This window comes from Streptopelia decaocto, assembly GCF_964273445.1.
Source record: "Streptopelia decaocto genome assembly, chromosome: 4".
In the NCBI taxonomy this organism is placed as follows: Eukaryota; Metazoa; Chordata; class Aves; order Columbiformes; family Columbidae; genus Streptopelia; species Streptopelia decaocto.
The window spans coordinates 33,508,349-33,520,818 of NC_138658.1; the positions used below are offsets into that span (position 1 = coordinate 33,508,349).

Below are 12,470 nucleotides of genomic sequence, written 5' to 3' on the forward strand. Positions count from 1 at the left end.
AAAAAAATCCTGGAGAGCAAACACAACATGAAATTATTGACCTTTGTGCTGCGATAGTTTCTGTAATTACTGAATAGCGGGGATGGGCTGAGGGCTAAGGAGGAGAATTTGGGGGCTGGCCTAGGCCGTGAGCTAAGGTTACATATAGAGTGGCTGCAGTGGATTTGGGAACAGTAACAGAGTATATTCCCTGGTGCACAGCTTGGCGAGTTTGGATCCTGGAATCATGAGCGGGTGCCCCTTCGCAGGGAACAACTACCCGTGAGTCCCTCATCCCTGTGTTTTGCTTCATAACGTCAGTTCAAATGATATTTTGTTAATGTAAAATATGTAAGCTCAGAAAGAAATTAATGATTATTGACAGACAGCTGTAGTGATTGCTGAAGGAAAAGGCATTGTACAGGGACTTGTCAAGCACTTGTTATCTGATGAATTAGATGTAATGCTACCAGCTGTTACAGTGACAAGAGATACTTGGGACAAGGTGTACTGTTTTTGTCAAAAGCCTGCTTCAGTGGTTCATCTTCTCAAAACAAAGCATTGTTTCAATTTTAGATGCATCTGTTAGTAAAAAGGCAGGTATATTCATCATTATTTAATTGAATAGTTTCTATATTTACCTAATTATTTTCTTAGATTTAATTTTAACAAGCTATCTTTGGAAGATGAAAAAGAAGACAAATCACAAGAAGGGATAAATAAAGCCAGCAAAGGTGGACTTGTCTATGGAGATTACCTACAGGTAAGTTCAATGATTTAATGTGTACTGCCCTGGTTACTCCTAAGACTTGAGCTAGGACCTGTGACTGACTCTTCTGGCAGTCACTAAGACAGGTGCTGGTCTCCGCTGGGAGGGTCGGAGATAGACTGTGGGATGGCTTCTCAAACTGCAGGCAAGCTGGCTATTTTGGGAGTTTCACCGGGAATTAATTTGTGTTGGTATACCTAAACTGTGAAGTGGTGCACCAGAAAAGTCTTTCTTTGGCCTGACAGTCACCACTTGGCAATTATCCCATGTCAGTAAGGCTGTGTGCAACTTCCCTGAATTATTGCATGGAACCCCAGGCTGGAAAAATACATTGCAGAAATTGGGAGTACAAAAATAATGAATAAAAAAGCCCACAACAACTAAAAAGAATTTTTAAATAAGTAAAAATAAACTGGCAGAAGTAAGAAAAGAATCAGACATTTCCTTTTTTTTTTTTTTTTTTTTTTTTGGTGACATCAGGAACTGAAATGAGTGGAATTACTCTGTACTTGTGAACAGAAGTCTAATTTGCTGATGTATTAGATGGAATCTTGCACATATTTCTTTTAAAGCAAGAATGATGAGATTGTGAATTTGACTCTGTAAAAAAATTAGTAATGCCAGAACTGAAATAACTAGTACAGCCTCAAATCAGAGCTCTTGTGCAGATATGTTATTGCATGATTACAGAGAGTTTAACTATTTGATCTCTGTTTTCCCTAAACAATGGCATTCATATAAGATATGGAAAAATGTGCTGGATATTTTGCTTCCTCTCTCTCTCTCTTTTTTTTTTTTTTAATGATTAAAAATACTTTAAAAATGATTTTCTGAGCTTTACTAGTTGAAATAGTTATACCAACTTAGGCAAGATTTTTTAAAAATTAAAAAGAAGTTTGACACCTGAGACCACTTAGCCTAACTTCTCATACAACCTGGAATATGAGGCCTATATATAGATATGTTTAATATTATCCTTAAATATTAGTTCTACACAGTAGGAATACCATTACTAATAGCAGAATTAAGAGCTTTACAGAACAGTCTTATCTTTATTTTTAAGCTAAACAAAATATTGAATGCTCAAGAACTTCAGAGTGAGAAGAAAGGAAAAAAAATCCATGATGAGCATCTTTTCATTGTGACGCATCAAGGTAAGTGGTTGGGAGGAGTTCAGTGGTGGTTGACCAGTGCTTTTGCCACAGGGTGTTATTTAATGCTGAAATGTGCAATACACAATTTGTTTTCATTTTAGACACAATCACTACAATTGCTCTGTCTTTATTTGTGTTAATATTCACATATATATCCCTATATAATTTGTAAGGTTGTAATCAGCTCTGTGCCTAAGAAGCCATAAGTATAACTTTTGGATTTGGCAAGCCAAAATTTGGGTGGTTCTGTTTCTAGAGAAATTAAGGTAGTGAAATTCATCCCCATCTGACTAATAAAGGCCGCTATAAAGTTTACTGTAGGCAAATTTTGTGTGTTGGCTTCTGCCTTCTCTGAAACTTCAGTCCAGTTTTAACCACCTAGAGGGTCTCTAGAAGCCTGCATACTTGTTAGGTGCTCCCTAACTGCTAATGTCCACGTGTTTTGCAGGCACTGACCTGGTGATTTTTTCCTGTTATTGATAGGAAACATGTAGATGACATTAAAAATGTAAGCAGTTCTGGAGTTAGCTTTTACTGGAGTATCAGATCTAGATTTTCTATTTTTCCCCTCTTGTAATGAACATTCTGTATGTTAAATACCTGACGTGTTATAACATGCTTTAAAAAAAAAAATCTGTTAACGTTCTTGATGCTAGATTATTTCATATAACAGTTTACATAACGTACAGCACACTGCAACAGGCAATACGTTTGTGTATCAGCCTCTTTGTGTACACCAGCAGTGTAAACGTAGACTATTCATTTCAAATCAAAATGAAAGAATTTTACTTCTTCAGTGCTATGAAAAAAAAAACAAAGTAATGTTGAAGTTAATGTTAACAGTGCCTTTCTTGTTGTAGCTTATGAACTTTGGTTTAAGCAGATTCTGTGGGAAATGGACTCTGTGCGAGTGATCTTTCAAAATGGCCACGTAAGTTAAGAACAAATATTAATTTTGGGAAAATTCAGCCCTCTCTTTCTCTTGGCTCCTGCCTTCCAGCCTGATATATTTGGGATTACTAAAGCAACACATGCTCTTTTATAAAAACAGCATGAAAAAAAATCCCAATGAAACCTGGCTGAATGGCAGACATTTCATCTGCAATGTCTCTTTCCCTCCTAAGTCTGGCTTTTGCATAGATCACTCTCCAAGACCAATTCCACTGGCCAAAATGCTCTCACATTCTCCTACTAGTACTGGATGACTGCTGAAACCTAACTTGGGAGTATTCTACTTCAGAATAAGCATGCTCAGAGGCAAAACTGAAAACAGAGGGCTAGCAGGTATTTTTATGTTGAAATGTCACTTCTCCCTTTGTTCAAATTTTTGAAGTCTGCAGACTATATTCTTCCATCCAATATCTGCTATATGAAAGGAAGTCTTGTATCAGTAATTATGAAATCCAGCAGAAGAGCAATAATAAATGACAGTGTACAATGAGAATTCCTGAAAATTACAAGTACAACAGGGATATTTTGAACATCTCTGAACACTTAAAGCTAAATATGTCTCCTAACAACAGATAACAAAGGAAAACTCCTGACCTGATATGACATGGAGGGGGTTGGTCTCTTCTCCCAAATAACAAGTGATAGGACGAGAGGAAATGGCCTCAAGTTGCACCAGGGGAGGTTTAGACTGGATATTAGGAGAAAATTCCTCACTGCAAGGGTTATCAGGCGCTGGAACAGGCTGCCCAGGGAAGTGGTGGAGTCACCATCACTGGAGGTATTTAAAAGACATATAGATGAAGTTCTTAGGGACATGGCTTAGTGCCAGAGTTAGGTTATGGTTGGACTCAGTGAGCATGAGGGTCTCGTCCAACCAAAATGATTCTATGACATCCACAGAATAAGGCTGACTGCATGTAATTTGAGAAATACCTTGAATAACATCATCAGTATGTGTATATGAAGAAAATTTGAAACTAGACCAGACTGAAAGAAGGAACCTTTTTATCATAATGCTGAATTAAGATGCTATTTGTCCTCCACATTAATGATTTTGTTGACTTTTTAGTTGAACGTTGTATCAAATTACAACCGATCAAAATCAGTTAAGCAGAATAATTTTTCATTATTTATTTTTGTGAAAAATGAAACTTTGCTTATAATCAGAATATAAAATGTCAATGTTAAGGTTAAGTAGACAGCAAGATGATTAAGGAAACGGTTATAATCTGTCATTTTTGTAGTTTGGCACTTCCCGCTTGTGCGCCCTGGTCTTAGAGGGAAACTTGATCCCATTAAAGCTGTAGGCAAAGTGTTTGGCTTATCCAGAAGAGAACTTCTGTGTTTTCTATTTAACATTTTTTTCGTCCTGCCAGATGTAGTCATCTCTGTTTGCTAATGCACATGTCTAATTAACATCTTTTTAGACATGCTTTCCTGATGTATCTCTCAGATTACTTTGCTTCTGAACTTTTAAGTACTTTCCACACCTGCCTTATGACTTGTTCCTTCACAATAATAGAAATTATCAAATAAGTGATTGTAATAGAAAGCATAATATATTACGTCATCTATCTTTGAAAATCATATTGTAGTAATTGGACATGATAATGATATAAAGTATTTTGATCTAGAATTTGATTTCTTGTGGTGACTTCTATTTCAGTCAGAAATGTAGAGAAGAAAAAAAATCCTATATATTTAGCCTAGTTGTAATATATCATCAGTCAGATAAAAAGAGATTTCAGTGTTTGAAAATTATAGGTTTGTTTTCCAGTTAAAAACAGGACTCTCTGTTCAATATGAGATTCTGCTGCTGCTGTGGATGTCATGTTGTGAAAGGACTTGGGAGCTATAGTGATGTACAACAGTTAAGAGACCTGAGATGAAGAGGCAGAATATACAGAGAACAGCGTTCTGTCTGGTTACGATCTTTATTTTTTTCTACAGGTAAGAGATGAAAGGAACATGCTGAAGGTTATTACTCGAATGAACAGAATTTCAATGATTCTAAAATTACTTGTGGAACAGTTCTCAGTTTTGGAAACTATGACTGCATTGGACTTCTTTGATTTCAGGTAAATACTTACTACTCCTCCACAGTAATCCATGAGCTGATCATTCCCATCCTTAGAACTGATTGCCAATTTCACATGTGCCCAGGCAGCATGGAATACCTGCACCATCCAGCAAGGTGAGAGTGCACCCTTGAGAGGCAACTGTGACTTCAGAGTGCAAGGGTCAATTCAGAAGTTGAGCCTGAGTGTGAGTCCAGCATCCTCTGCAAAGAAATAAAAGTTAATTGTTGATGTTTGTGTGGTGCTGCTGACTGGCTTTAAACTAAAAAGTTGAAACAATCGAAACAGCTCACAGTTCTGTTAACAATTTATTTGAAACAGCACTGTACAGTTGCAGCTGAGTTCCATGGCAAATCATAGAAGTGCTTGAGTAAGAGAAATGCACTCTTTAGATTGTCAAACAGGTATTTCAGCTGTCTTGGATTGCAGTGTTTCCTTGCTTCATGTTTTCAGTGGGTCTGCAGTGCTGGAGGCTTCAAGTGGCTAAAGGAACCATTGCTGTCTCTTTCTCCCTGATAACTTCTGCTCTCCATTACCTGCCCAATGTGTCGCTGGGCCAGTGGGTGGCAGCTCTTCTGCCTTCTGCCCAGACTTTCTTTGGTATCCCCTGGCTTGCCTCACTCCGCCATGGTCCTTCCACTCCCCTACCTTGTCGGACAGCTTCATCTCATCTGCCTTCCTGTTCTTGTTCTGCTTGTGTCCCTGACCCATCTGGCTCATTAGCTCAGTGTGATCCAGCCTCCCATCCACTCCTGCATTTTTTAGCATCCGTTCCTTTCTGTCTTTTAATGATACGTAACTAAAAAACACATGAAACTACAATTTTGCTTCTCTTGGGAGTTTGAAACATCTGTATCATCTAGCATTATACTACAGCAGAGGAAATCCATGGGCTAATCATCTGTCTTGATGCATCCTTGCTTCTGCTTTTCAACAACATACTGTCATTTGATAAACATAAGAACAGATCAGTGATCTGTTTCTGCCATAGAATGTCCTGAGTTGGAAGGGACCCACAAGGATCATCAAGTCCAACTGCTGTCTCTGCATGTGACAACCCCACAGTTCATACTATGTGTCTGAGGGTGTTGTCTGATCTCTTCTTGAACACTGTCAGGCTTGGGGCCTGCCAGTACCACTATCTAGCCATGTGGGATTTCAGATTACTTTTACTAATAGTTTTTTTTTCAGCATGGTCATGTGATTTAATTCTGAAAGGATCCCATTACTGAATTCCTCAAACAAAACCCACTAAATGTTTTTCTGAACATTATTGTATGCATAGACATTATTCTGCATAACAAGCCTATTTAAAATGCACTCATTTGCACTTTTATGATGTGGAAATTTTTGTAATAGCTATTTGGAGTGAAGCTGCCTATTCTGTCTGGGAAGGAAAAGACATGCACTAACATTTTTTCTTGTTTGTCACACACATAATGCTGCTATTTTAAAACACAGTACAAACACAAGTGTGTGTGTGTGTATATCTGTGCAGGCATAAACAATATAGAGCTAGAAAATGAGAATATTTTATACATACATTGTAGCTGCATTAAAATAGCTTCTTTTTTCTTAATTGTAACCATATTAAAAATGCTCAGATATCTAGCTGATATCTTCAAATGTGAAATATCTGTATTTTTTGAGAGCCAGAGAACCCCATAATTGTGAAATAATATCCTACATTTTTGTATCATATTTTCTTCTGTTCCCAAAGATACTACCTAAGCCCAGCGTCAGGTTTCCAGAGCCTGCAGTTTCGCTTGCTAGAGAACAAAATTGGTGTTCCCCAAAGTCTGAGAGTCCCCTATAACAGAAGGCATTATCGTGATAACTTCAAGGGACAGGATTATGAACTACTGCTTAAATCAGAGCAAGAACCTACGCTACTGCAACTTGTGGAGGTAACAATGTCTGTCTTAGACCTTGCTTCGTTTTCCCCTGTTTCCCAAGAATGTCCTTCATTGGTATCAGTGACCAATTCTTCTTCCTTGAGAGAATCAAGAGTGCTGGCAATTTCCTAGTCAGTTGTGTTTTGGATTTTTACCAAATTTTGAATGAAAGAGAGTTAGTCATTAGTAAACCAACTGATTTTTCACAGCATTTCCTCTTGTCTGGAAAGTCCATTAAACTAGTAAATTGCACTGCGGAAATAGGAGCTAAGAATACAAATGTATTGTTTCATTTGCATTGTTTTTCATGATGCTGAACCCTTTTTAGAAGAAAACTAAAAATATTTCCACTGTTAGTGATGGCTACCAGGGAATTCAAAAACAAAAGGAAAAATGACAATGCAAAATGGAAAGAAGAAAAGATGTTTAACAAATGTTTCATTATCACTTACCTTGACTGAATGACTTCATTTTAGAGTTATGAATGAGTCAGTAATTTGTCTAACTCCCTTGTCATTTTCATACACAAAATTAACATAACTTTCTGGAGAATAATGCAGTATAAACCTCAATAAAAGCATCCACTCTTATTAGTCCTATCCATTTGCCTGACGACACCTGATGCAGAATATATAAGAAATTTCTCTAGCTTTTCTTCATTGATTAAGACTTCATGCTCTTGTATCTTTCAGATGAGGAGCTAAATTAAGTGATCTCTAAAGGGAGTTGGACCATAAAGATTCCTAATTTTTTTCCTTCCTAATTTCAGTCTCATTATTAAAAGGAAATCAAAGAGAATGATTTGCTATCTGCCAAATAAATCTGTGTCTTGTATCATCACATACTGTGGTGTAAATTAATGACAGACTGCTTGATCAGTATTCAGCCTGTCTGACATGATAAAAACTGGTTGCATAGATGCATCTATATCTTCTTCCTGAGATGTATCTTTACAATTATCCTATATACCTGGAATAAGACTGTTTTTCTGTATCTACGAGGGAGTTGGTTTTAAAGATACTGCTAGAATGGACCAGCTTTTGTCTTCCAACACTGATTATTTAATCTGCAACCTGTGGGTGTGTTTGCACAGCACCGTTATGCAGGTAGAAATCTTCTATGTGGATGTGCTTCCTCCAGCAATAAAAAGCTCTATGGGACATTAAACCAGAAAAATTGTACCAGTATAATTTATGTTGCTATAACATGTAATTCTAGGGTAACGTGCTTGCATTGTTAATGTTTGAACACATTGTTATTATTATTAAAGGCATGGCTGGAAAGAACTCCAGGACTCGAGGCAGAAGGATTTGATTTCTGGGGACAATTTGAAGTGAATGTTTTAAAAGGTCTAGAAGAGGAATTTGCCTTGGTGCAGGTATATAGTGTACTCTTCATCTAGCCATAAACAAAGACAGATGGCAAAATGACACCCTGACATAAATTTGACCTTTGGTGCACTCAGTTTCCCACTCAATCTTCAGCAGTCTCTGTCTGCAAGAAGGAAATATAAGCTTGTAATTTGACACCTTAGACAGTTTAAAACATGATACATGGGTGATTTTGATTGCGAAACTAAAGAGATGGTAGCAATGGAAAGGTTGAAATAAATTTTAACTTCACCTTTAGTTGATACTTGCATCTACAGTTCACAGTAAACACAAAGTTGGGCCCCTGAGCTGTGAGTATGGGGTGTCACTATAAACAGTCCATTTCTGTTTAACAGTATGTGACATTTTGTTGCTATGTGATCATTTTACAATCAATTACACTGGCAAATGAGTACAAGAAAATCCCTGAATATTGTAAGGCCTGTAGCTTTAACTACATTTTTTAATGGAAAAAACCACCACAGGAATTAAATTGATTTCCTGAGAATATCTGTTCAGAAAGTTGTAAACTCATCTAAACTCTTTTATTTACAACTTTCTTACCCATAGCTGTGCAAGGATACTTTCTTTTTTGCCTTGAAAAAAAAAAAATCAGATTTCAAACAAGGGAAGACTAAGTGCTTTTGAGGCCTCTAGACCAAAAGAAAAGTGATAAGCTGCCAGTTTGTTTGAACATTCATTCATCTGAATTGTGTTGACAACTATTTAATTGTACATTTTGTGTTAATTGTGTTTTTTAAAGGACAGTGACTCAGTGACTCATCAATCCTTTTTGAAAATACAGTTCTTACATTTAAGATGTAAACTTAGAGTATTTATGATGAAAATAGAAGTTACGTCATGGATCATTTAAGTGCTTTAGTTTGCCCTGTTGAATTCTAAAAGAAGTTTTTGTTTTAAATATCAAAGGCCAAACCAGAATCAGAAGAAAAAGATGACTTATTATCTGAATTCCAGAAACATAAAGATGTATTGCTTTCATTATTTGATGAAAAACGCCATGAACACCTGCTTAGTAAAGGTAGATTTTATTAATATATGTCAATATGCACTTTTTATTTTTTATACTTATGATCACATAATAGCATTAAATTTGCAGGAGAATCAGTAACAAATAAGGACACCTGTATTTTGCAGGAGACAGACGACTGTCTTACAAAGCACTGAAGGGTGCCTTGATGATCTACTTCTACAGGTAATGTTAGAAATTATATCTTTAATGATTACTGACAGGAGGAGCAGTGAAGGTTAAGGACAGCAGCACAGGTTTATTTAGGTTGGAAGGGGCCTTGGAAAGTAATCTAATCCAATCCTCCATGAAAACCCAGATTAGTTAGATTCAGCTTGAAGGTCAGATCGGGCTGCTCAGGGCTACATCCAGTTGAGTTTTGAATATTTTCAAGGATGAAGGTTACGTGGCTTCTGCAGGCAGCTGGTTTGTGTCTGACCAGATGCTGCTCCTCAGACTGAAACCAGCCAGTGCCTGGTTCACGCTGTTCTACAAAGTGTCCTAGAAAGATTTAGAGTATTTTTCCAAGTATGAGGGAAAAGGCAGAGATCGAGACTTACATGGCAGGAGCATGTGTTAGGATATCTAATGACACTTCAATACTATTTAAGGGAAAATATATATTAAGTCATTGTTACGCATTGGTGGAGCAATACTTTGAAAAATACAGCGTTTCATAAGAGATCTCACTGTCTTCTCTTTCATTTTTCAAGGGAGGAGCCTCGCTTTCAGGTTCCCTTTCAGCTTCTTACCTCCCTTATGGATATCGATGTGCTCATGACCAAATGGAGATGTAAGTTTCCCTTTTGGACTGTGACATTTTCTCTTTCAGATGCAACTGAACTGTTCTGTTTCACCCTCTTTTAGACAAGTTGTACCCAGAGTTTTAGAACTGAGCTTCTGAGATCATCCTTTATGAATGACTTTTTCGTGTTTGTACTTCAACCAGGAGGAAAGATGAGCAGCTTCTTCTGTGATCATTACATACATAGCTATAGCTACACTTCTATGACATGCTTTAAGTTAGGTGAACAATGTCATTTCAGGGACAGGTCTATATTAGTTCGATGTTTGCCAAAACATCATCATGACAGCTCTTCATATGCAAACATTCCTTCTGCTTCTTCCATATCTAGGGATCCATAAATGAATGTATTAATTCTGTATTAGCAGAGCATAATCGTGTATAATAATTAGTGTATTCATTCTGTATTAACAATAATTTTATATTAGTTGACTGAAGAGTGGCATAGTTAACTCCTGCATTGCTGAAGACCTACTAGTTCTTTATCTCTGTAAAGATCTCTGTACGATCTTTAATATTTCAGTGATACACCTTGATGTTACCCTTTGGTTATAACTTAACACTGAACATACACCCTGTCCTTTTTTTGCATTGCTAAGATAACCACGTCTGCATGGTGCACAGAATGATTGGCAGCAAGGCTGGCACTGGAGGCTCCTCAGGCTACCAATATTTGCGCTCAACAGTGAGGTAAGATTAATACGTTGCCTTCAATTAATGCAGTTTGTAGATACTCTTAATGCCAGGAAACAGATTTCAGGCAGCTCGCTGGAGGCTGGAGGGCTGTTGTTTCTCTTCTGGGACTCCTCCTGGCTGTTGTACTTCTACTTACCAGGTTGACATATATAAATACCAAGCCTTTTGGGGCAAAAAGAACTCCTTTTGATCACTGATGCCAAGTGCCAGTTATAGTTCTCAGTCAAAGGATCTAGGCATGACTGTAACAGCAATAATATTAAGCCTGCATTGTTTTGTTTGTGTGCAGGATAGTCCAAGTTAATGAGGTGATACAGGCTGGAAGTGAGTCCCTTCTACTGTCCAAGTGATGACACTTTCTTTATTTCTTAGCATGACCTCTAACTGTACAACCTAAGCTACTTCAATTTAGGATTTAATATATTCTCGAAGCTGGTAGTAATTAACACTGTCAAGCTGTGCAAGGCAACAATCAGAAACACGTTTCCTTCTGTTGGATGAAGCAGAAAAGGAACCTAAAAGGGATGGTTGGGGCCTGAGCACAGAACCCTCTGAATGGGTGGAACTTTTTTTATATAAAGTTTGAGGATTCAGCTCGTTAGACAATTCAAGCCTTTTAGCTGCAGCTATGTCCTGACAGTCCCGAACAACACTGTGTCAAAAAGCACAAGGCTATTTAAAGAATCTTCTGCTAAGAGCAGCTTCTTTGAGGTTTATTTTTCAAAGAGAAACTGTATGTAGCTGGTGACTGCCATGTATGACTATGGGCAACAATTCCCATCACAAACATCATAATAGGGGGTGGAAGAGAAAGCAGACAGATTGAATTTGAAGACTAAAGGTTCAATGTTGATTTTTGTTTGTTTGTTTGTTTTTTTCCAGCAAGGCTTCTCATTCTTCCTTAATTTCAGGTTAACATTCTTCCTAAATTATGCTTTGTATCTACCACAACAATGGAGGTCAGGAGATCATAGCCTACATACTCTGCATTTTCAGAAGAAAGATGTGACTACGACAACCATATTTCCTTTTTACATCTGAACTGCTAAAGCCTAGAAACAGTTAGGATTGGATTTTTGCTCTGGAGTATTCAGGAGGAGAGTTAGTGCAGAAACCTTATTAAAGAAATAAGAGATGGAATGATTCCTGAGGATTTTGAAATTATGTCCTTCTATGCTGTTATCACAATATTAATTGTTCTGATTGTCTTTTCCAGTGACAGATACAAGGTGTTTGTGGATTTGTTCAATCTTTCAACATTTCTAGTGCCCAGACACTGGATACCAAAGATGAATCCAACCATTCACAAATTCCTTTACACAGCGGAATACTGTGACAGCTCCTATTTTAGCAGTGACGACTCTGACTAGCCTGCCTTTCTAGACTGGTTGCTGCAAAGAACTTCAGGACTTTCACCTTGAGTGGTGCTGACCCTCAAATACAACAGCTGCTCTCATGGAGGGTGGGTGTGTAAATATGTATTTATGTATGACAGCTATGTGAATAGAATGATTGGCTTATAGAAGTAACTTAATTGTAGGAAAAAAATCATCTGTATTGAGCTAGCCTACCCTAAGACTAAAATGATACCCTAATTCAACCCAATGACCAAATTAACTCTCAGTTGGCTTCTTAAAAGCTACACCTAGAGAAGATTGCTCAGAATTATCATTAACATTTGAAAAAGTAAGTCCTGAATCCATAGAAACCAAAGCTTGAACTTTTACATACATCAGGAATCAT

The 12,470-nt window shown here is 37.3% G+C and overlaps 1 protein-coding gene across 1 annotated transcript; it reads left to right on the forward strand.

The window, feature by feature from the left end:
* Window positions 1-226: 226 nt before the first annotated feature.
* TDO2 (tryptophan 2,3-dioxygenase) lies at window positions 227-12,246 on the forward strand (the record flags this gene model as incomplete). Its single annotated transcript, XM_082050558.1, has 12 exons — window positions 227-261; window positions 637-742; window positions 1,812-1,902; window positions 2,763-2,833; window positions 4,804-4,931; window positions 6,652-6,838; window positions 8,097-8,204; window positions 9,127-9,238; window positions 9,355-9,412; window positions 9,940-10,019; window positions 10,631-10,721; window positions 11,944-12,246. 12 exons carry the CDS (start codon window positions 227-229, stop codon window positions 12,095-12,097), a joined length of 1,221 nt encoding a protein of 406 aa, XP_081906684.1. The 3' UTR covers window positions 12,098-12,246.
* Between the last annotated feature and the right edge of the window lie 224 nt (window positions 12,247-12,470).